This window comes from Emydura macquarii, unplaced genomic scaffold (genome assembly GCF_026122565.2).
Source record: "Emydura macquarii macquarii isolate MOO-44397 ecotype Brisbane River unplaced genomic scaffold, CSIRO-AGI_Emac_v2 contig_1348, whole genome shotgun sequence".
NCBI classification, from domain to species: Eukaryota; Metazoa; Chordata; order Testudines; family Chelidae; genus Emydura; species Emydura macquarii.
In genome coordinates this window covers 19,636,592-19,661,591 of record NW_027131485.1, presented here as the reverse complement: position 1 = coordinate 19,661,591, position 25,000 = coordinate 19,636,592, and the positions used below count along the sequence as shown (strand labels likewise).

The window sequence follows — 25,000 nt, the reverse complement described above, 5'->3', positions numbered from 1 at the left end:
TGCTTATCTCAAATCCTATTTCTTAAAGAACAAATTACTTGTGAAAGTGTGGCTTTTCAAAATATCCACTAAGAAGTCACCTGCCTGAGCTTTCATGGAGCACATAACAAAGCCTTTGCTTGCTTTCTATTTTGGAACTGGAAATTTAATATGATGGGACTTGATTCTTGCTCAGGAAAATATAAACCTCAAACTAAATCCAGTATCAAGCAAAGTATTAGGAATATCTAATGTCTCATTTTAGAGCTCCTTGCTTGCCATGGGTGGTTTTTTGCTGTTATGCACAATGAATTGGTTGACTGTTTGTATTTCCTCTTGTGAAATACTAGAAAGTCAGGTCCAGTTACGAAACTGTATTTCCTTTTGGTATCCATGCACTGGCCCAGAATCTCTAGTATGCCATGTTTCCACATAGGCCCCATTACTAATGTGACGTCTACCTGCCACTTACAGTTTCTGGATTATCCGGGTCAATTTACACTGTCCTGGGAGACTTTCAATCTTTCTAGACAACTGTACCCCTTCCAGGAGTCTGATTTGTCTTGTTGAGCCCAAGTTTCATCTCACTTAAAACTTCTTGAAGAATCAGACTTAAAAATACAAAAGTGTCACAATACACCATTACTGAAAAATTGCTTGCTTTTTTTACCATATAATAAAATAAACCAATTGGAATATAAATATTGTACCTGCATTTCAGTGTATAGCAGATAAAGCAGTACAAACAAGTCGTATGAAATTTTAGTTTGGACTGACTTCACTAATGCTTTTTATGTAGCCTGTTTGTAAAACTAGGCAAATATCTAAATGAGTTGATGCACCCCCTTAAAGACCTTTGTGTACTTCCAGGAGCATGCATACCCCTGGCGGAGAACTCCTGGGTTAGAGTAGTCAGGGAGGTAATAAAGTTATGCTAGCTGGCAGTGGTCCTTATGACTTTTTATACCAGCTGACTACAATTGGAATGTTATCTGCTCTGGCTATGCTAAGGCCAAATGAGGGGGTGATGCCTGGACCAACTACTCTGGTTCTGCTCCACCAGAGTGTTTCCCCACCCGAACTAATACAGGAGACTTGACTTTAATACGTCCAACAGCTGGATTTTCCTATGCAACACACCTCAATTGACCTCATCAGTAAATCTTAACTTACACCAGTGAAAGTAGAATCAGGCCCATAGTTTTGAAACTATGTCCCTTACCCCCACCCATTTTTAATCTTTGGTTTGTTTTGGCTTTGTATTTGGGAGTTTGCATTCTCCACCTCCATTTAACTAAGAGATTATCTTTGCTGTTTACGGTTCCTTTGGGGAAATTCTACATTTAGTTATTTCTGATTCCTCCACCATGCCTTTTGTTTCCTTCTAGTAACATTTCCCTGGTCACAGCTTCTGTTTCCTTCTAATTAGGACTTCCTGGCCAGGTGTGTGTAGTTTAATGATTCTACCGGTGTTCTTGTGGTGTGTTTTTTCCTAGATTAGGAAATAAAATAAAACCCCCACAACAAAACAACCCCCTCTCCTAACTTCCCTTCCTGTGTAATCAATCTGCAATGATCTGCATGGGCCAAATTCTTTCACACCATTATGTGTACTCAAGTTTCTGTGATACACAGCAAGACAGATATTCATGGAGAGTTCGTGTCTGTTTTTTTGTTTTTTGTTTTGATGCGACAAATATACCATTTAAGTAAGAGCCCAGTAAGGGAGTCTGAAAGTTCAAAAAAGTTCCTTTTTGTATATTTTAAGTTCAATGAACAAAAGTATCCTCTTTTCCTGATTTTGAAGCTGCACAGTTCAATCTTAAAATACAGACAGGAGGACCATTTGAATTTCAGGATGGATGGCCCATACTTCATCAAGTACAGTGGTCTGGAGCAGAGGACAGCTCTAATGGATTTCCAAATGGGGAAAGTCCTTCCCCCCCACATATTCTAGAAAAACAGCGTTTTATGCTTAGACTTTAAGGTCAGAAGCAACCATCATGATCAACTAGTCTGATCTCCGGCTCTTGCATTAATGGGAGGATCTTAAACTGATCTGAACACACAAGGCACACTATTACCAGCCTATCCTAGGTATGGCTGAGGTGCCTGTTACTTGCATACCATAATGTCTTTTTAGAAAAAACATATGCAAGATGCAACATTAAGCACATGCTTTCTTTTACGTTTGTTTGGTTTTTTTGAACTGACATGTTTGCAAGCATTGCTCTTAACTTAATACATATAGTCTAGTAGTTTGTCTTGAGCTGCATATTTGATTAACAACTAGATCTGGTGCACTATTCACAAGCGGAATGCATCGACTGCTGTAAAGGGGATGTAGTCATTCTCCCTGATTACTTTTTGAGAAGTTTTTAAAAAAACAACCAACCAGCCAATCCCACAAAGTTGTCAGTTTCAAGCAAAGACCTGTAGAAAAGCTTTTTAAAGCATTTAATAAAATCAGAATATTGTTACGGGAGAGTGGGAAACTGTATGAAGAACGTTGCTGTTTTCTATACCCTGCCTTAAGGAGCAAGCAAGTCTCTGATCTGTATTCTTATGCCTGAGAGCAACAACAGAAACTAACGATCAAAGGAAAATATCCTCCTAGCCCTGTGCAGAAGGCTTCACTCCAGTTATACACAGACTGCACACCAAGCAAGTGGCATGTCTACTGTCAAACAGACGCTAAACATTATTGTGCTCAGAGACCAATGATTTAAGAAATACAGGCTTTACGTTTCTTTCTTACTCATCCCTATTTTGATAACCGTGTAATCTTGGCCAAATTAACTTTTACACACTATTACACTTTTACACCAGTATGTCTCTGGCGTAACTCGAACAAAGTAAGTTGACATATTCCTTTTACCAATGTAATTACAGTGGGAACCGGTGATTATGACAGTACCCCTTCAAGGTTGATAATTACCAGTATTTTTTTTAAAATACACAACAGAACATTTAAAAATAAAACTTCATCGAAACCAATTTTTAGTTTGGCTTGCAAACACAGCATGGGAGTATCTAAAGCTAAACATTACAGCATCCTGGTACGAGAGCAGGAAGTGAAATAGTCTATAAACAAATACTGTAACTAGTTGCTGTTTTAAGTGGAGTTCTTTGTAAAAAGTAAAAACACAAACCCTCCCCCAGCCCATAAATAATGGAGAAAAGGATTTTTTTAAAAGTTGCTTTAATTTTAATAATATTACTGGTAACCTAGGAAAAGATATTTCAAATATAAATATTGTTGTAATTTGACAAATCCTTTAGCCACTTATTTGTTCATTAACCTAACTTTAAAAAAATCACAAACAATTCTTCCAAGAATTTATCATCCTCTTTTTCTAGCTCTTGAATTCTTACAGAATCAGTGTATGCCATATATTTAAACAATTACATACAGACTGAAACTAGGGATTGGGAAACCAGCCCAACCAACAATTATGGATTAAAGGTTAAGTCAATGACTCAGTTCTTCCTTTCCACTGTTGACCTGTTCCTTATAGTACTGTAACTCACCCTGTCTTTTAGCTTTTTGGCTGCTACTACAATCAATATTTGTATGCACCTCTGCACTTCCTGATTCCTTTCTCCTTCTCTTTGCTTTTAGCTCCCCACAGTGCACATTTGAGTCCTGTCTTCACAGATTAAAAAGTTGCTGCTCCTCCTTCCCTCCCCCCCTCTGAAATGAGACTGGCTCTGTCAATTCAGCCAAACACGATTGAGAAGTCCTGGTAAGTTTCAGGGTGCATCCACAGGAGGAAAATTTATTTTACCATGTGTTGGCTAACATGGTTACTAATGCATAGTAAAATTTTAGGTTGTGTCTATACCACAGAGACTATGTGGGCATAATCCGGCAATGTAGACACAGCCAGCACCAAGAGAAGGGATTTTTCTGTAAGTATAGGAGTACCACCTCCCCAAAGGAAGTTAGCTACATTGATGGAATGCTTATGCCAACCCAGCTGCATTTACACTGGCGATCAGGTTGGCATAGCTATGTTGGTCTGGAATATAGGTTATTTTTTCACACCCCTGATAGATTGTAGCCACGTGGACCTAAGTTAAGTGTAGACTAAGCCCAACTGTAGACAAGGCAGTTTGTAGTCTTGTGTATTAGTGGGTCAAGATTAACCCTAGGGTGGAGGCTACCACCAGCCTTCTTCATGAAGACAAGGCTACAGGCTAATGTAGTCTATGCTCAGTCCTCCAGCAGAGCCATTGTTTCAAACCTGTTTGGCCTTATCTTTATGGTTCTTGTGCTACTTAAACTATCTCTATATTGCATATCTCCTCCCTTGCTCCCAAGTAACACTACTCTTTGCTCTGTCTCCCCTAGGATTTTACAACTCGGAAGCTAGCTCGAATTAGCATCTTTTTTTTTTTTTTTTTTTTTTTTTTAAACCCAACAAAACTGCACACCTTTATCTACAAAACATAAATGCATGTAGTTGGTGTTAAACTATGTAGACCAAGCGCATGTCTCCATTTTAATGAGTTCAAAATTTCAGAGGGATTTTTAATTGTTAAGCTAACATGATTGAAAAATAATTTTTTGTGCTTATCAACATATACCCTTGCTGAGTTTTATTCCACTGTGCACAGATGCCTTTGAGCCAACTCATAGTTACCAACTCAAGTTTTATCTTGAGTGAATTTTTTAGATCTGTTGTAAATTCTTGACAAACTGGGTCTGATGGAAATGCAGCAAGAATCTGGATTTCAGTAATAAATCCCTAGTTAATAAGTTATGACTCTCTTTGGGATGATTTTTCCCTAAAGGCTTTAATTTTATCCTATAGCTAGACAAATAGATTGAGACACCTGGTTGCACATTTCTTTGAGGTATAGTCAGCAGAATCTCTCACTTGTTATAGTTTCAGGTTAGGATGTGAATTTGAACCCTGTTTTTGGCTTCAGATTGCAGGGGTTTATACCCTGGGAACTTCCTTGGAGATTCTGGGCCTGAATGAACTCAAACCTCTGAAAAAAAGCTTTAACTGAAAGTACCACTTTGTTTAACGGGGGAAGGAAAATCATAACTACTCAGGATTTGTCTGGTTTTGAGTTGTTTCAAACTGTTCCTGCCCACAGATGTGTGATCACCTGGCTTGAGTATGGTTATGAAAGTTTCACAACCCCCGTCTCACATGTCATGGGAGAAGAGCATCTTTGTGCGTCACTCCCTGGAGTAAGATTTGTGTCACTTGGCATTCTGCTGTTTTATTTAACCAGAATGAGTATCAGTTTTAGTTTCAGTGGAGCTGCTCATCAATGTTGTGGTCCAACAGCCTTGCCTGCCCCTCAGTTCAGTGACTTCTGTGCTGTGCAAAGAGGAACAAATCTGTAGTGGGAGCCTGTCTTGGGACTGGTCTAAACTACACATGTAGATTGCCAAAAGGCAGCTCACGTTGACATAATCATGTCAGTGTTTACGCTACGGCCTTCCTCCCGCCAATGCAAGTGCCCTACTACACCAACATCATAACCCCACCGCCACGAGAAGCGTACAGCTTATGCCAGTGTAGTTAGGCCAATGCAGTGTCCATGTAGACACTGTATTCTTTACACTGGCTGTTGGCTATCTTGTCAGTTTCACAGCAGGAGCGTGATATTGACAAAGATGAGCAGCTAGAGCCCAGGTACCCCCTGCTTCCCTGGAGAGCTGGGTGGCTTTCCTCCTCCTCCTCCCAGCTGGGAGCCAGGTTGAGACCCCTGATGGCCTTGTCAATTTCATGGCTCTCTGGGGGGCAGGAGGCCAGAGAAGCTGAGACAGCTGGTCCCCTTTCCCCAGAGGCAAGAAGCAAGGGTAGAGGGTGGTGGGGGCAGCTTGCTGGCAGCCTGTGGGGCAGCTGGGCTCCCAGCAGGGAGCAGCCCACAGAACTGAAAGACCAGGCTCTCCACACTACCTCTCTTAGGTCAGTAGCAGTGCTCCTGGCAAGGACGTGCATGGGTGACCCAAGGAGGGTAGTGTAGACATCAGCCACTCCAGTAATTATTGTAAGTCAACCTAATGTAGGTCGACTTTACACTTCTAGTGTAGACAGACATAGGTGGAAAGAGGAACAGGGATGCTGCCTCTTCCCCCCTGTTAAACAATGCCCCCGCTCCCCAAGACAGGGTGGGATCTGGTCCTGCCTGGGGAAAATGGATAGGGCTGGGGAGCAGAAGCAGCATTGAGTAGTTGATTCTTCTTCCTGAAATACAATTAACAAGAGAAGTTGGGGTAGGCAGATTTTTATGCTGCCCAATTAAATCTCCACTGAGCACTCTGACACTCTCCACCGAGTAATTCAGCACAGCAGGGTGCAGCGAGTCACTAGTCCACTATCTTGCTATGCACCATGATTTGGGGGGGGAGGGAGGGAATGGGATTGGGACTGCAGACAGCTATGGAAGGCCTGAGGAACGCAGTGGGGCTGATGGCCAGACTCCATGAAACCAGGGGTAGGAAGCCAGGGCCAAAGAGTGGAAGCTGAGGGGGAAGTGACAGTCTGCACAAAGGAACTGCAGTTTGATCATATTTTTGTGACCCTGATTTAAGGGCATATGTGTGTAAAATGTATTAATATGACTGGGAACTGCCTGTGCATCAGTGTGACACTAGATCCATTCTTACATTTAGTCTGCATGTTCCTGTTAAGGTACTTTTGTATATTCTGGTTTTGGATTGTTCAATGTAGCTGGCTTATTTGCATACACAACTTTAAAAATAGCTCTATGTGGGGCACTGTGCTTAACTGATACTCTTCTACTGCCTCCTCTGTCCTTAGACTACATAAGTGACAATCGCCTTTCACCACCACCTTTGCTATCTGAACCATTGTATGGGAAGAGCATTTTGAGAGGACTAGGAGACAGGACTCCCAGTTCTATTCCTACCTGTGCCACCAATTCATCACTGAGCCTGCTTATTTCTTTCAGGTAAGCTAATTTCTCTTTGAATTAAATGAATGGCTCACTTCGTATATCCCAACTCCTGGTGTTGGATCTTCTCCGTTTTCTGTTGGACAAGATCATGCTGTGAGTCTGTCTCCCTGTCTCAAATGCACAGTCGTCTTCCTTTTTTAGGACTGTTACAAGTTTCTCTAATTCACAATTGAAATCAGGTATTTAAGGTAGGGCAGACTTTTAAAAAATATTAAAACAAAGTAACTTTCTCCAGTGGTCTGGCTGTGAGCATGTTGGGGATGGAACTTGTCCTGGGGAAGTTGGGTGTCACTGTATAAAATAGGTGTAAACGACAGTCAGTTTAGATCTGGATGTGTAGTCTCCCACTTCATGCTGTGTGCAGCCTGGGGCAGGCGGGCTGTGCCCTGCCTGGTGGCAGCAATGGCTTGGGGGGTGGGGAGCCACGTGCAGAGGTTCCAACCCCTCGGCATGTGCAGGGTGCAGAAGGGAGGCACCCTGGAAAGCTCTTGGAAAAGTGGGGGCTGCAGCTTCTTACTCTAGTGGGGAGGGTTTACACCATGCTGTAACATTTGAACTTTACAAGAGATGTAGTAATTTTGATAGTAAAAATACTTAACTTGGGGGAACAAAACCTCTCAGTCCATTAAAATGTTGCTATTCCTGTCTGCTCTGGATGGATACTTGAGATCTCATGGCGCTTCTAAGAATCAGGGCTTGCCTTGGCTTTTGTGGCCAAAATTTCGCCTTGGGGAGTGTGCTTCCTGTTGCCAATCACCCCAGAAGCTGGTGAATGTTTGTGATGCCGTGTATATGTGTAGCTGTAAACACATGTTGAGTTCCAAGATATAAACTCTAGCATATAAATATGAAATATTTTGGGTGACTGAATGGAAACCTAAGTAAAACGTTTGGACATCTGTCAGGATGCATAAAAATCATCTTTTAATATAAAATATCTCTTTAGTTAAACTAAATGCACTTTTCTTTTTAACTGTAAATCTATGTGAAATTATGACCACCTACATTGAGGCCTAATCTTACTGCAGTTTGTTCTTCTAGCCTTAGTCCCAGTCACACGGGGTCGTCTCCTCAAGTCCTTCTCCTCCGTTCTAGTCTGTTCTGTGGAAACTGAAGCTAATCAAATTCCTTTGACATCCATCCCTCTAATTTTGGATCTTCCAACCCTTCTTTTCTCAGTGTAACACCCTGTTTCCTATGTATTCTTGCAATGTTCCCCCCTCCCCCCACGCCCAAACCCTCAAAAGCTGGATTCCCTCAGCTTTTCTATACTTGGTACCATCTTCACACATCCTCTAATTTGTTCGTTCTGAACATGGTCCATCCTTACAACCCTAGGCATCTATCTTAACATTTTCACTTCCACTGTACTCCAGATCTGTTCCTGTCTCTTTCTCAGTGCCCAGCATTCAGAGCCGTACAGAAATGCATGCCTAATTACTATCTTGTAAATCTTACTTTTCAGTTTGATAGGCATTCTTCTATTGCAGATCACTATGCTTGCTTTTCTCCATTTAATCCATGTCTTTCCTCTTCTGCTCATAAGTCTGTCATTTGAGTTCACCATTATCGTGTGCTATGGAACCTAGGTACTTAAACTTCTGTGCCTCTGCTCCTGCTCTTCTCTACCCACCCCTTCACCCCAACTTAGTCTCATTGCCTTCCTGCAGGGTATTATCGAATCTACAGACCATATACTCTGTTCTGTTCCTGTCTGTTTTTGTGCCCTTTCTTTCAAGTATACACCTCTATCGCTTTAATTCTTCCATTTCCTCTTTGCTCTCCCCCATGAGCTCTATATCACTGGCAAAAAGCACACACCAAGGTGCCATTCTCAGGATGTTTTCTGTAAGGGCGTTGAGCACCAATGTGAGCAAAAATGGGCTTAGTGTCGAGCCTTGATGTACTCCAACACTCACTAAAACTGTTCAGTTTCTCCACATAGTTAAAAAGTTATGGTGACAAGACCCTTGTGTATGTCCTGGATGTGTCTGTTATAGTCTTCATGCATCTGTTTGTCTCATACACCACCAGATGACTTCTTTCAGAATGTGGTCATCAGTCTTTTCAAGACTGACGAATGCTATGTGTTGGGTTTTCCTCTCTTTCTCTTTATTCTTTCACAAGCAATCTTAATGCAAAAATATTATCCATTGTTGACTTGCCTAGTATGAATCCAAACTCTCTCTGATCTCATTTATCTTCATAGTCTCGTCAATAACTTTATCCCAGATCTTCATTATGTGGCTCATGAGATTAATGCTATGGTAGTTAGCACGTTCTCATATGTCTCCTTTACTCTTAGAGCACATAATACCAATATTTTTCTCTAGGCCTCTTCTTCTAAATTTCATGGTACTACTTCCAATTATTAGCTTTTCACACAAGCTATAGGAGAAACCTTGGTGAATCTGCAAGATTATTTCTGAGGAACGTAGGGGATGCTAGGTTTTTCAGGGTTGCACCTACGTGACCTACATGATGAAATTGAACAGTTGTCAATGTGTTCACACCTAGTTGCTGCAGGCACTTCTTCTGATATGCCATCAGGGCTTAGAGTTGTCTTATTTTTCATGTTGCTCAATGTTTCTGCAATGTCTTCTGAGGAGTGGTGCCATCAGACTTTGGTTTTATCATTTGGCATGAGTCTCTTCATCCATAAACCTTTTGCAGTAACTTCCCCATTGTTCCTGAATCTGGTTTTCATTGACTAACACGTTTCCACTTTCATCTGTAATGACTTGAGATCGGTGTCTAGTTCTCTTATCACAGGTCTTTGCCAGTCTAAATTTTTCTTACCCTATATTAGATGCTATAATCTAGTAAATTTTAATATATATATAATTTTCTTATATAAGAAAATTAAGCAGTATATGATTGCTGCTGATCTCTTAAAGAAATTCAAACCACCGAACTGCTGGAAGTCACTGGCTAAGCACCTGAAACCAGAGTTTGCTGAATCCAGCTTCATGGCTTGCAGGTCTCTTAGTGCTTTGATACAGAGAGGGAAGCTGCATAGAGTAGCCACAATCAGGAATTTCAGTCAGGACATTTTAATTTGCTTGTTCACTATACTATTTTATCTTGAGGTTGGTGACATCAAATCTTTTAAAAGAAAAATTCCTATATTACTTCATCTGGGCTCTCTGTTACGCTACATTATTATAGCGTCTGAACCATGCAACTTCTATTTTCACTTGGATTTTCTTGAGCCATTGCTTCTATCTGATGTAGAATTTTAGCTTCCCTTGTTAATTTAATTACCCACTTCCTGTATTTGTGATCAATGTAAAGAGGCTGAATTATTTGTAACAGATAGTTTTGTTCCTGTGGTTTGGATCAAATGAACCTATTATCTGAATTAAGTGTTTGTTTTATATCCTGATGTTTCATAATTAATTATGTTTGCGAGCACTGAGTTAAACTGATCCACTGAATTTGAAGAAAATCTCACTCCCCAAAGTCTCATGGTTGGCTGCTATTAGTGTAAAATGGACTATACTGCATTGAGTGAGTTGGGTTACTGCAGGTGTACAGACTGTCCATGTGGCCTTTCAAGAGGCCTGGGGATTTGAAAGTTTGACCAAATATTAGACAATCAATTAATAGACTACATATCACAGGACAATGTTAAAACTTAAATCTCAAATTGAATATTAATTAAATGAAAAACCCTCCAGATAAATTGACCAACCACCCAGTTCAGTTTCTTTTTTAATCCCTAAGAGTGATCAGCTCCTAACAATCCTCTTTAATAGTAGAATCTTTTACTCAAATGTTAAGTGGTCCTAAATTTCATTTTCAAATGTCTAATTATTAGCTTTTCACACATGCTATAGGAGAAACCTTGGTGAATCTGCAAGATTATTTTCTGAGGAATGTAGGAGCTATTAGGTTTCTCAGGTTGCACCTACGTGACCTACTGAAGAGTTCTTGCCAGACATGTTACACCACATCCATTTGATACTGGTGTGCTTTGTTTACTGAGATGAGGCCATGTAAACTGGTAAACAACAATGGGGAAATACACAATGTCAAGCTTCCATATAATTCAAGCTTAACTAATAGCCCCAAGAAATGTATGCCCTTGAGGATATGAAACTTTGTTCTTTTATAGTCTGTCCCTTCAAACTTGATTAAATGATATCATCAATATTTACTACAGTGGAACTGGTTTGTGGTAAGCAGGCATTCAAAATTGCACTGGTTTAACGAAAGATGTGTGGGTTTTTGGTTTGTTTAACTAAATCTGTTAATAAAACATTGCAACACTGTCTTGCAACCATGTCTGGACACTTTTTTTTTTTTTTTTTTTTTTTTTTTTTTAAATTAAGCCCAGTTGATACAAACGAAGTTAGAATCAAATTGAGAGCCCAGTTGGGGGGTTTTTCACCAGTTTTACTACGTCGTTCTTTTAAACCAATGCAATTTTAAAACATTTTAAGACACCTTTGAATACAGACAAGGCCACTGAAAGCCTCAGCAGGAGGAGCAGCTTCTGTTTATGTATCTGAGTCTGCAGTAATGGGCAACAATAAACAGAATAAAACTATAGCACTTAAATGGCATAGTGACTCTTTATCTACTGAGGGCTCACTTACACATGGAAGTTACTCAGGAAGAGTGGCTCCTGAGTAACTCCATATGTGAACACCCTTATTATGGAATGCCTTGTTCCTGTTTAACTTAACCCACAAAGTGTGTTAAGGGTTTGTTCAATCTGAAGCTGGTGTTGATTTTCCGTCTCTCCAAGAGACGGAAAATCAATGCTCTTTTTAGATAATGAGCTCCCCCAACCCCCATATAAATAGCTCTTAAAATGTTGTTCTAATTCAGCAGGGTTGTATAGGATCTGATTTAACATTGCTTGAGTTGGCTTGATTTTGAACAGCAGTTAGTTTAAAATCTCTCCCCTACCCCTCCTACATACTCCCATTTACCTTCATTCTCATTTCTCACAATTGAGCTTCGGTTCCCACTTCTGGATTTTGAAGCATTTAAAGTATGTATAGTTGCTTCAGACCTTGCTGGCCTTTAAGAGAAAAGGAAAAACATTAAAAGCTCTTTGTATGTTGCTAATGTCCTTGAACTTGCATGCAGTGTCTAGGTAGTACACTTCACCAGAGCTCAGCATCCGTAATCCATGTGACAGCACAATCTAGTTTGCACTAAAAATGGAATATTGAAAGTGTTGTTGAAATTGCTGTCATGAGCTCAGCATTCTAATTAGCATCTAATCCCAGCTTGTATTAATGACACTACTTTATCGACTTCTTCCAGTTAACATCCGATTATCTGACTCACCAACTTCAGAGGTAGGAAAGTCTCTTAGCAGCAATCAGTTGTATGAGGGCATTGGGGTTTCAAACAGTTATAGGCCCAATCTAGCAATGAGCTCTCTGTGGGCACCGGGATCTGTCTGCATGCAGCTTGTTGCAGATTGGGGCCTTAATTTATTCAGAAGACCCCAAAATTGTCAACTTTTGAAATGATCTGTATAAAATTACATTTGGTTATAAAAATTAGTGTTGAATGAAGAACATTTTATCCACATATGTTGGGCAGGCAATGGAAAAAATGACAAAATTCAATGTCCCTTCTTGTCACTTTAGCCAATGACAAAAATGTGAAGTTTGAGTCATCTCTAGGTGGGAATGTACATAAATTATAATATACTTATCACTAAGAAGGTTTATAAGAAGCTTCAGAAAACAATAGGGAACGTGAATTTCACATATTAACTTAAGTACCAGGAAAGATAATGGAGTGCATAATCAAGCAATCAATTTGCAAACTCTTAGAAGATGGGGGTGATAAGGAACAGTCAGCATGGATTTGTCAAGAATAAATCATGTCAGACCAACCTAACAGGAGTCTTTGACAGGGTAACAAGCTTTGTAGATGGGGAGGTAGGGGACTGGTAGATGTGGAATATCTTGACCTTAGTAAGGATTTTGATACTGTCTCATATGACTGTCTCATAAACAAACTAGGGAAATACAATCCTAACGGAGCTATTATAAGGTGGGTGCATAACTGGTTGGAAAACTGTTCCCAGAGAGTAATTATCAGTGGTTCACAGTAAAGCTGGAAGGGAATATTGAGTGGGGTCTTGCAAGGATTGGTCCTGCGTCCAGTCCTGTTCAATATATTAATCAGTGATCTTCAGATAATGGCATAGAGAGTACACTTAGTTTGTGGATGGTACCAAGCTGGAAGGAGTTCCAAGTTCTTTGGGGGGAAGGATTGAAATTCAAAATGATCTGGACAAACTGGAGAAATGGTCTGAAGTAAATAGGATGAAATTCAATAAGGACAAATGCAAAATACTCCATTTAGGAAGGAACAATCAGTTGCACACACACAAAATAGGAAGTGACTGCATAGGAAGGAGTACTGCAGGCTTCTCCCATTGTTGTAATTAATCCACCTCCTGCCAGAGGCAGTAGCCAGCTCAATGGAAGAATTCTTCCATCAACCTAGCACTGTCTATGCTGGGACATAGGCCAGTTTAACTACATGGTTCAGGTGTGGATTTTTCACACCTCTGAGCAATGTAGCTGGGTCAACCTACCTTGGGCAGTAGTTATGAAAAGCTTTCCAAAGGTAATGAAAAAAACAGACTAATCCTTAAGTGTTTGAGATATTCAGATAGTGATTTGGAGATTTTTTTTTTTTTTTTTTTTTTTTTTAAGTGAGTAGACTTGATCTCTTTTGAACAGTTCATTCATTATGTCCGAAAGAGAGTGGGTCCTGATGATCAACATTGTCAATGGTTTTTAAGGACCTCTGGACTATACCATGTCCTAGTACACTTCCTCCACACCTGCTGCTATGTGCACTATTAGCAAGATTGTGCCTCTGTAATTTGAGCTTTGGTGGCTATTTCAAAGAGCACCACAGCCTCCGAGAAGAGGATTGTTTTGTTTATTGAATAATTCCTTTTGCTAATGTTTTCTACTTTTGGTGGGGGGGCTAAAATCAGACCTGGTCTAAGTGAGTGCAGCCCCATTGAAGTCACTTGTCTTACTAGTGCTTTAAGTCTTTTTCCTTTCTGGAGGTTCAAAATTGGGCTTTGAACACCTTCTCTGGGTCCACAGCTAGAAGAGACAGGCCAGGAGCTATTGAAAACACAACTTAAAGTGAGCCTCCAGGATGTCATTTCTTTGTTTATGCTTCAATCTCTGTAGATATCTTGTAATAGAGAGGTGTTCTCTCTCCCTGTATAAATGCTACAAAAGATGGTAGTATAGCCTGGGCAAGTATATTTGTGGTTGAGGAGAACAGTTGAAGATCTATTGTCCCTTGTGCTTGATTATTATAGGGCCAGCATGGAAAGACGGGGTGTGTGTCTGTGGGTTTGTGTGTAGGAGGAAATACTAATTCCATGTTGATGTCATAATCTTACATTTATGACCATCTGTTCCCAAGGAGATGATTGTTAGTTATTAAGTTTTCAGTACAAAACCCACAAGATGGAGATAGGTTGAGTGAACAAATGCTTGTTAATCACAGTTTTGGCAAAGAGCAAATGTAGTAAAATTGAGAACCCATGAAAGGTCAAGGATCATATTTTAAACATGATTTTTATGAACTAGCACTGGGATTATGAATTAAATCCAAAGTGTGGTGAGCACGTCCTGGGTGGTTGATTGTTAACACGTGTTTCTGGCATGTAGTGCCTTGCAGGATTCGAACTCCAAATAAGGGAAACTCTGCTAACACAGGAGTCTAGCAACCTATCCCCTCCATCTCCTGTAAAGATGCTGGATCTCCCTCTTCAACATCTTCAATTAAAAATGAAGGAATGCTGGGGAAAACAATTTTTTGGTGTTTGTTTTTGTTTTTGTTTTTTTTTGGATGAGGAGAAGCACTGTACAGAACTATGAAGACCAATTCTTAAATCTTTTAAAATAACAGTCCCCCCTCCCCCCCAACTTATTACTTCAATTAAAATGTTTGTCTGCAACCAACCACCTTCTTGTTAACTGAATGCATCCTGTACTGCAACTTTATCATTCCCCAAACAGCTAGTACATTGTCTTTCTTCCAGGTTTGTTTTAGACACTATGTCAGCTCCGGTATCCCATCCATCAGCTCCCAGTGGCTACCCAATCCTATCGGCACCCCCTACATATGAAGAGACAACAGGAATCAACACTTACCCTGTCCCAGAATCTGGGCATGGACCGAACTTGAAGGGTGTGACTCCTCCTCCGTATCCATCACAACCTGTTCCCACTCTTAACCCAAGTAAGTTTGAAATACTATACAAAGTGTTTTATATTGATAGTCACCTCAGGGCCCTACTCAAGGTGCAATACAACTGTGTAGCAATCATGATGCAGAAAGATTTCTCCTTAGCCACAAGTCACTCTTTATTTGTCCCACTATGTATGTTACATGGAACAAGAGTGAAGTGAATCTCTCATGTTTTCAAGGTATCCCTTATAACTGCCTCATCTGGCTTTCTACTGCTTATTCCTAAATCATGAGACTGTTCCATTGATTGTGATATCCTTTTGTCTTACACTCATTGCTGTGGGCACTGTGAATTATATTTTGGTGTGTTTTGGTTCAGACATGAAATGCTTGACTTTCTCTCCTTTTTCTACACCTGGGGTAAACCATGTCTTTCTCTTTGTTTGCTCAGTTACAGTTCAGACTGTGTATGTGCAGCAGCCAGTGACATTTTCTGATCGCCCAGTTCAGATGTGCTGTCCTTCATGCAACAAGGTGATAGTGACCCGACTCTCGCACAATGCAGGAGCGCTGACCTGGCTGTCATGTGGCAGCCTCTGCCTGCTGGGGTATGTTGATGCTTTCATCTTTGATTCTCCCCACCTATGTCACTTCCACAGCTCAAAAAAGAGCTGGGGAGCGCATAGCACGAAGGGGCGGAGCCTAAGTCTCCTGAGGCTCTTTGATTACTCTCCCTCAGCCTGAGAAGGAAAGACCCAGTCCCGTTTCTATTAAATATTAATGTAAAGCATTTTAAACAAGCTAATCATGCAGAGGTAAGTTTCCACTGAATGTATGTATAACCCCCATTCACGTCTGAGCAATCAGTCAGAATCCCTTTGACCTTTAACAGGAGGGACGAGAAAATCCTGGGCATGACTGTCAGATGCTCCTGTGGCTTTATGGTCTTTTTATACCTTCTGGGTTTGGTTAGCAACTATTCCTGTGAATGGGACCTTTCAGGGTCTAAGTGACTGTCGCCCACACAACCCCTGCGGGGTTCGCAAGCCCTGCTTCATAACCAGAGACAAGTAGAGTGCCAAACTCTGCTATGCTTTTCCTAGTGCTGCACTATTCTACTTCAGTTTTGCAGCTGCTGTACATGGGTAGAAGGTTACTTGCTGTGAATTGAAGGCAGAATGAAGGACACTGTTTTATCTTTGCAGGTGTGTAGCTGGTTGTTGTTTCATTCCCTTTTGTGTTGACGCCCTCCAGGATGTGGATCACTCTTGTCCAAGCTGCAAAGCCCTCCTTGGTACCTACAAGCGCTTGTAGGCAATGTCAAAATATGGGGTGAAGATGAATGTCCAAGATTGTTGAGCACCTTTTCAAGCTCTTTCTGAACTTAATGAAGATCTCTGTATGATGCTATGCATTTTGTTGTTGTGAATGAATCAAGCTGTATCTCACTATGTTGTTTTAATAGTAAGAATCTGCTTAGGGGGATTTGATGACTCAGGACTGGTAAGGGGATATATAGTCTGTCACTTCACAGGCAACTTAGTCAAGTTGGTAATGACCAAATGTTGTTCCTCTCTGTTGGTTTATGCAAAATAGTTGATGGTGTCAGTCCAGTTAATATTAGAAAGTTCCCCACGTGCATTAGCGGCACCTGTGTTGGCAGCCTCAGCACAGAGACCAAGGTCTGAACTGGCATGGAGACAAACTTACCCTTTTCCCCGCCCCTAGAAGTGATGCCTCCAGAACAGCATTGGAGCAGGTTGGCAGGCGATTGCCTGTGATGGTCCTGTTCTAAAAAGACTCTGGTCTCCAGTGTAGTCCATCTGGCACCTTTTACGTGCACTAAAATACACTTTACATTTTTGTTTTAAAATTTGCCTTTAAAAGCAACAGAACCAAAAAAAACAAAATAACCCTGAAGTCTGGCTTTTCCCTTAGGCTGCTTTATCAAATAGAACCAACTCAGGCTGTCATCTCAGATGGTTTCTCAACATGGTCTCCCAATTTCCTTGCTGTCTGTGAGTTCAGCCAGATCTTTGGCACTGCACAGTGTGTTTTGTGTGGGATTTTTTTTATAAATATGTGTGTGTATATATTTTTTACTGCTGAGTTATAAATCTGTGAAAATAGCTTTTTAATGGAAATGCTGATAGTCATGGCTATCAGGCTTATCTTTCCTATTACAATTACATGAGCCAAATGATAAATCCTAAAAAAACCCTCAGGCCTGTAATTTTATAAAGCTTGGATTCCATCTGCATAACTGTTTTTTGAAAAAAAAATCCAAACAAAATCCCTTTTATTTGCTATTGGTGTCATTTGATGATCACTTAACAAAAAGATCTCTTAATTAAAAGGTAAGGAGTTTCACTGAGTGAGTGCTAGTTGGATAAGACTTGTATAGTGATATTTCAAATGAAAGATCATTTTCCAAAATCAAAATGAAACATGGGTAGAATTTCCAGAGATCGATCACAGGATTGAGGGCTAAGTCTCTGAATGTTGAAGACCTTCTCTTGACTGGGTTAGAACTGTCTTAGAGCAACTACAATCCAACACTCATCCTTGTGTAAAATAGAGCATGATTCTACTGCTGTAGGTTCATGTGTGTTTGACTTGATTTGGCCGAATGATGGCTGTCTAGAAAAGCAACATACATTAAGAGTTTAAGTATGGGCTATGATTCTGAAGTTGTATTAACCTGTGTAAACAATAAATATTGCAACTATCCATTCTTTAAAGAGGTCTCTTTATAAATATTTGGAATATGGGTAACGTTTTTCAAAAACATTACAACTTTTAACATTGAAATGCATTGGCTATTGTACTACAGATACAAATAGTCACATATATAGGTGACTTATTTCTTTATCTTCCTAAACTGATGTTTTTTGTGGTTCAATTTGCAAGTGGTTTCAAGAACTTCCTTCTGTATTCAGAATGTTTCAGGTCTGATATTTAACTGCACCACAAGAATATACAATAATACCTGCTAACTGGCCACAGAATAATGGCGGTAAAGAGCTGAAACTATTTTATGTATTTTACACTCTACATTTATGGTGTTAGCACACACTAATACCAGCTGTAGGCATAGGTTACCTTAACTCAATCAAGAAAAACAAACCTCGATGACCATAGAAATGCACCATAGTGCCAAGAAGCATCAGAAGGTGAGACTTCTTTGGAAAGCAGAAAATTAAGTTTATGTAAGTATTTAAAGTCTTTTTGTGTCTTACTCCAAACAGAAGGTTTTGATTTTCTATTTTGCAATTTGACAGTTTATTTTTTCTGTAAGACTTATTTTCAAAGCTTGACATCAGTTTAAGCAACACTACCCTAATAACAAAACATTCTTCTTTTTAAAATGTGTGGTTAGATCAATTAAATTTTCTGTAGGGTTAGATATCTGCTTTCCCCAGATATGCTCAGTGTCCTTATTTTGAATATTTTCACATTTAAAATAGTTCACCCTACTGTTACCCACTGGTACTGGATATATTTACCCGTTCTGTGCAGTTTATTTTGCAATTTTATACCAGTTTATATTTATACCCTGCATGCAGCATGTAACATTCAATACAGCCTAATAGCCGAGACTTAGAAGCTGTCCCATAGGGAACTTGAACTCACTGGGTTTTACAGGCCAGCTTGCTCTGGGCATTTTGCAGGATATGGCTTTAAAGCTGTAATTGAGGGTAGTTTTAAATATTAACATGATTTCTGCATTGTAGAATTTGCAATCAGGTGATTGATTGATACTTTGCACACACAGTAGTTGATCCTAGTTTATAACCTCACACGTCCCAATGACAAATACCTTTATTTTATCCATACCTCAAAATATAACTTACTTGACTTAGTGTGTGTTTCTGAGACGGATGGAACAACAAAGCACATGAAACTTCTTACTAACTCTTCCATTCATTTGCATAAGAGGCAGATTTACATTGCACCTCTGTGTTGGTCACATCACTCCTTTTCCACATAGTCAACCCTGTTTATCTATTGTTCACTTGTTGAATACATCTTCAAAGAATTATTCACCTCAGCACCCCCATCCCTACATAGTGATGTCATGGAAAGTCCGAGATGATAGCAGGGCAAGACTTCCTCTTTCTCAGGCACAGTGTGGTGGTTTTTTGTTTGGTGTGCGGTTAATTGTTTTTTTTTTTTTTTTTTTGGTCCTGTCTCAGAACTGGAATACGGTTTGTGGCGTAAGAGGATTCTCTGAGCTTTATTTAGGCTTGCTAAACCACCTACAAAAGACTTCTACCCCTTTTATGCCTCTGTTCTGAGCATTGTTCCTCAGATGCTGTTTCTTGTGTATGTTTAGAGATGTTTTAAATTGAATGGACCAAAAGAATTTTCAGTGTCCTATTAAGTGCACCAAGGAAATGCAGGAAATCCTTCATTGTGTGTGAAAATGCATTTGTGTTCTGGGTTATGTTAAAGTTACTGTCTGCTTTATATTACTGAATCTCTTTCAAATAAATCTTGTTTGGTTTTTGTACAGAGTGATAGTTGTAAACTATATTCTGAAATCTTGCGTCCAGGGGTTTGAGTAGGGGTTGTATGAAAACGTGGGCTGAAGATGTGATTCTTGGCATAAATACACATTTTCTCAAATGTGGGGGCCTAACTTTAGGTCCCAAGCTGGAACATTTTGGTCTCACTCAAGATAGTGGGGAACTCCTGTATTTGGTTGTCCTAAGGAAACTTCCAAAACCCACAACAGTGAATTGACCTCATAAAACAAATACAAGGGATTCCAGCACTGAAGATCTTGAAGGTAAGAAACCAGGGATGCTGTGGGAAATCTTAAACAGAGGGGACGAAGGAGGAGGTCTGCAACCAAACTGCAGGGTTTCCATCAGGAGCTGAACCCTGTGGGGGCACTTTCAGCCTTGATGGCTATCAGCAATAACCTCAAAAGAGAGTGGGGAAACCCCATATAAATATGATTAGCTGGGAGATATGAATGTAGTAGCTTTGCTATTGAGCAACTGACAAGTTAAATCTGAAGACATGCAAGCCAGAATGGAAACAAACTCTCTTGCTAAGAGGATCAAAAAGTAAAGCAAGCAGCTATCAACGGAAGATACATAAGCTATAGAGCTGTGGAGTAAAAGCAAACCATTTTTACATAGTGGGTATTCATAGAATCTCTATTCTGTCACAAAATGCTTCCAGATGGTTATTTGTTTAATCACAACTCATTCTTCTGAGGCACCATCTACATGACTTCATTAATCTACATCAATTTTATTATACTTCATAGCTGAGCAACACCCCCCACCCCCATCTTTCTCTAGTTCAAGAATGTAAAAATTTAAACCTGTCTGAACTAGCTGTTTTGTGGTTTGGAGAGCTTAAAAATAGCCCCAAAGTCCATGGGAAAATCAAAATCTCTTGCCAGGGGCAGTCATTTGTTCTGCCTTTTGTGACTCCCCGCCCCTTCTTTCCTTTTGCCTCTTATACCTAGAAGCTCATCTTATTACAGATCCTTCAATAAAGTGTTTGAAAATGTGTTCATGAGGACTCTTAAAGTTGAAATATTATATTAGATGTATACATCTGATACCAAATAACCAAGTGGTCCTAGAGCACTACATAGATAAATTAATTTTTTGCTGAATTTTTAACTAAATTATTGGATCTTACAAAAGCCTCAGAATAGTCACAAGTACAGATACTTGCACAGATTTGCCTTCGCTTCTGATGGGGCAGATGGTGTGGAGCAGCAGTTATGTTATGTTAGATGGTTATTCATTACCTTGGCAGGTTCCATCTCTAGACAGAAACAGATTGGGGAATTGAAGACTGCTGCAGTTTACAGTAGCTCTCATTGCTGAGTTCTGTGATGTTTGTATTGAAAATTAATTGTTTATGTACCAACACTCTATGCATTAAAGCAAACAATACATGACCTTCACTGGTTCTTCATAGACACCAATGGAACCAAGTAGGCTTCGTGGCTTTCTGCAGGAGAATTCCCAGGAGCCACAGGTCCATTTATGGATTACTACATGGGATTTTCATCTGTGACTTTAACTCTTATGGCTCCTACATCTTTTCTTATGTTATCTTCACTAGGCACTCTGATATACAGAAGATCACAATGAGATTAATGCCTTTCTGTAGCAGAGCAAGGCAGCAGATACCTGTAAATCAGCAGCTGTTAGGCCATTACTCCAGCTTCCATCTCTTGTCACTGGCAATCATGTCAGCTATTATAGCCCTGTGTCAAATCTTTATTTTTTATGAGAAAGATTACCATAAGGGTGGTAGTGAGACAACTTTGGTGTCATAGGGGTTTGCAAGTTTGTGTAAGATTTCATCAACTCATTTGAAAAATCAGATATTGTTTGAAGTATTAATTTATTAGAAAGTATTAAAGAAGGTCAACACTGTCTTGAGCCCATTCACTCGTCAGAGGAAAAAATTATAAGGAACTTTAAAAAATGATCTCTAGCAGGATTTGAACTGCAAACCTCTGTTCCACGATCACAGGCTTCTGTACCCTCTTTGTTTTGCAGCTGGTGTTTGCAGGTATTAAACTGCTCACCACAAGAGGGTGCTCATGTTATTCCCTCAAGGCTATAGGAACTATAAAGGGGAAGGGGAATTTAAGTCAGATGTATTTTACCAGGCAGAGTTCAAAGAAAGTATGTTCCTTAGGGCATAATGAGCTCTGTGTGCACAAAATAGCATGTACAATAAGTTATGTTTAATTTGCTCAGGGCACAGAAGAAGAGGCTGGTGAATTTTCCTAAAGAGGCAGGCATTTCTTCTTAAAAAGATCAGCTATTAAAGTCATGAAATATGCATAGCCTTAAAGTTTCAGTTCTTTGTATTCTAAGACCAGTACCCTAGATTCCTTAAAGTTCAGTCTTGTCCAAATAGCAATGCCATGCTCTATCTACCCTAACTCTTAACATTGACACTCAATGGTGCTATTGCTCCACTTCATAATGGACACTTAATGCAAGGAGTAAATTTATCAGCAATGTCCATATTTAACTGATTTAATGGAAAATAAAGCAGTGTTTCTAGTTTAATAGTTATGCTTCTCCTAGCTTGAACACCAGTCTCTGTGAATGCTGCTGCTGTGTTCTTCGTTGGTCACAGTCCAAGCCCTTTCAGCTCACAAGTATCAATAGACCTAGTGATTATATGTATTCCAATCTCATTCATTCATTTAGTCTCTGATCCTTCAAAGGTTTATGCACATAAATATATGAATGTAGTGAGTCAGCGGGGATTCACTAGCCACATGTGTAAATGTTTGCTGTCAGGGACTTTGACTTAGACTCATCTATTCTATACTGTTACTTTATATAAGAACATAAGATTGGCCATACTGGCTCAGACCAATGGTCCATCTAGCCCAGTATCATGTCTTCTGACATTGGCCAGTGCCAGGTGTTTCAGAAGGAATGAACAGAACTGGGCAATTGAGTGATTCTGTCATCCAGTCCTAGCTTCTGGTAGTCAGTGCTTAGGGACACCCAGAGCATGTGGTTGCAAGCCTGACAGTTTTGGCTAATAGTCATTGATGGACCTATCCTCCATTAACATGTCTAATTCTTTTTCAACCCTATAATACTTTTGGTCTTCACAATATCCCTTGGCAATGAGTTCCAAAGGTTGACTATGTTTTGTGAAGAAGTTAGTTATGCTAGTTTTTTAAACCAGCTGCCTATTAATTTGATTGGGTGGTTCTTATTATGTGAAGGGGTGTAAATATCACTTCCCCATTCACTTTTTCCACACCACTCATGATTTTATAGATCTCTATCATGTCTCCCCCTTAGTCATTGCTTTTCTAAGATTCCCAGTCTTTTTAATCTGTTCTCATATGAAAGCTGTTCCATACCCCTAATAATTTTTGTTGCCCTGCTCTGTACCTTTTCCAATTTTAATTTTTTTTTTTTTTTGAGATGGTGCAACCAGAACTGTAAGCTGTATTCAGAGTGTGAACATACCATGGATTTCTATAGTGGTATTATGATCTTTTCTGTCTTATTATTTAGGAGGGCCCTGAGCTTTCCTATGACAATAAAGACTTGAGTGCCTAGTTCTTTGAGGCAGTTTATTATGAGCAGCTTGGAGAAGTGTCGGTCACCCTAAGGCTCCTGAGGACTTCTATCTTACAGACTCACATCACTAAGTTTTATACAATATTCAGACAAAGAAAACAAAGAAAAAGATGACATGTTATGGTACATTTCCATTAGCTCAACCTTTTCTACACTAAGATATACTAAGAAATTCCTCCATATTGCTAATTGGACAGGGCCCCTGATTACCATAACAACTATCTTTTGAAGCTAGCTAGCAATGTCGCGTTATCTACTGACAGCTGCAAAAACCTGCAACATCTGCAAAATGTACCTGTTTCAGGGCAGAGAAAGCTACTAAAAATCCAAGATGGAATCTTTAGCATACAAGATGGAGTCTTAAAAGCTTAATACAAAACAGAATATATAACTAGGTATAAAAGTAGAATACAAAAAATAAAATATATAAAACTGTCCCTTCCACATTATCAATACATTTTCTAATAGTTCCTAACATTCTGCTAGCTTTTTGGACTGCCATTGCACATTGAGTGGATGTTTTTAGAGAACCATCCACAATGACTCCCAGATCTTTCTTGAGTGGTAACGGCTAATTTAGATCCCATTATTTTGTATGTGTAGTTGGAATTATGTTTTTCAATGTGCATTGCTTTGCACTTATCAACATTGTATTTCATTTGCCGTTTTGCTGTCTGGTCACCCAGTTTATTGAGAACACTTGTAACTCTTTGCGTCCTGCTTTGGGCTTAACTATTTTGAGTAATTTTCTATCATCTGCATCATTTTTCCACCTCACTTTTTGCCCCTAAATCTAGATCATTTATGAATATGTTGAACAGCACAAGTCCTAGTATAGATCATTGGGTGACCCTGTTACTTAGCTCTCTCCATACCTCTGAGTACTCAGAAGTTGGTTGGTTCTTACCTTTTTCATTATGATTCAATTATGTTCACTATTGTTTCTTTTTCTGCAGATTTTGATTGGGACTATGGTCCACAGACTGCAACAGGTACAGTAATGAGTTTAATAGATTATATTCCTGGTAAAACAGGCATGGTAGGTTAAAAAAGAGAAGATTAAAGGGGTGATGCTTACAGTCTGTAAGTATTTAGTGGGGAGCATATATTTAATAATGGGCTCTTCAGTCTAGCAGAGAAAGTTATAACATGATCCAAAGGCTGCAAGTTGAAGCTAGACAAATTCAGGCTGGAAATAAGGTGTAAATTTGTAATGGTGAGAATCATTAACCATTAACAATTCACCAAGAATTTTGGTGGATTCTCCATCACTGACAATTTTAAAATCAAGATTGGGGCCTGATCTACACTGACTGGCAAATTCGGCAGCAGTCGCCAGGAGTTACGCAAGCTACGTAAAGTAGCTTGCCTAATTTATGTCGACTTTCTGTTCTATGCACCTTCTCCCCTACACTGTGCTGATGGGAAACCCATTGTACCCATCGACGCAGTGCTATGCTTTTTCTGGAGGTGGTTTTAATAGATCGACTTCTGGATTGATTGATTGATTGAGCATGTCTTCACCGCCGCTCAATCAAACCGGATAAATCGATCTGTAGACATAGCCTGAATGTTTTTCTAAAAGCATCTATTTTGGGGAAGTTCTATGTGTTATACAAGAGGTCAGGCTAGATGATCACAGTGGTGCCTTCTGGCCTTGGAAAGTATGAATTGGAATAATTATAATAAGATGGAAATTTCTTCAGGAATAGTGTTGACGGATGTCACAATTGAATTTTTTGATACCATCTCAGATAAAATTTACATAGACC

At 39.6% G+C, this 25,000-nt stretch overlaps 2 protein-coding genes across 10 annotated transcripts in view; both read left to right on the top strand.

Annotated features, from left to right (window-relative positions):
* Positions 1-19,639, top strand: part of LITAF (lipopolysaccharide induced TNF factor) — a 44,476-nt gene extending 24,837 nt beyond the window's left edge. For 5 of the 9 annotated variants that reach the window (XM_067551324.1, XM_067551323.1, XM_067551316.1 and 2 more), the window contains exons 2-5: positions 6,768-6,918; positions 14,978-15,177; positions 15,578-15,734; positions 16,332-19,639. In XM_067551324.1, coding sequence (XP_067407425.1) covers positions 14,994-15,177; positions 15,578-15,734; positions 16,332-16,440 — 450 coding nt within the window. In that variant the 5' untranslated portion in view covers positions 6,768-6,918; positions 14,978-14,993 and the 3' untranslated portion in view covers positions 16,441-19,639. Of the gene's footprint in view, positions 1-3,601; positions 3,726-6,767; positions 6,919-14,977; positions 15,178-15,577; positions 15,735-16,331 lie in introns of all 9 variants that reach the window. The other 4 variants (XM_067551321.1, XM_067551317.1, XM_067551320.1 and 1 more) reach the window with 1 other exon arrangement.
* LOC137155263 (uncharacterized) overlaps positions 18,258-25,000 on the top strand; it is a 156,249-nt gene continuing 149,506 nt past the window's right edge. Inside the window, exons 1-3 of the mRNA XM_067551467.1 lie at positions 18,258-18,299; positions 21,666-21,678; positions 24,185-24,253. Coding sequence (XP_067407568.1) covers positions 18,258-18,299; positions 21,666-21,678; positions 24,185-24,253 — 124 coding nt within the window. The remainder of the gene's footprint in view (positions 18,300-21,665; positions 21,679-24,184; positions 24,254-25,000) is intronic.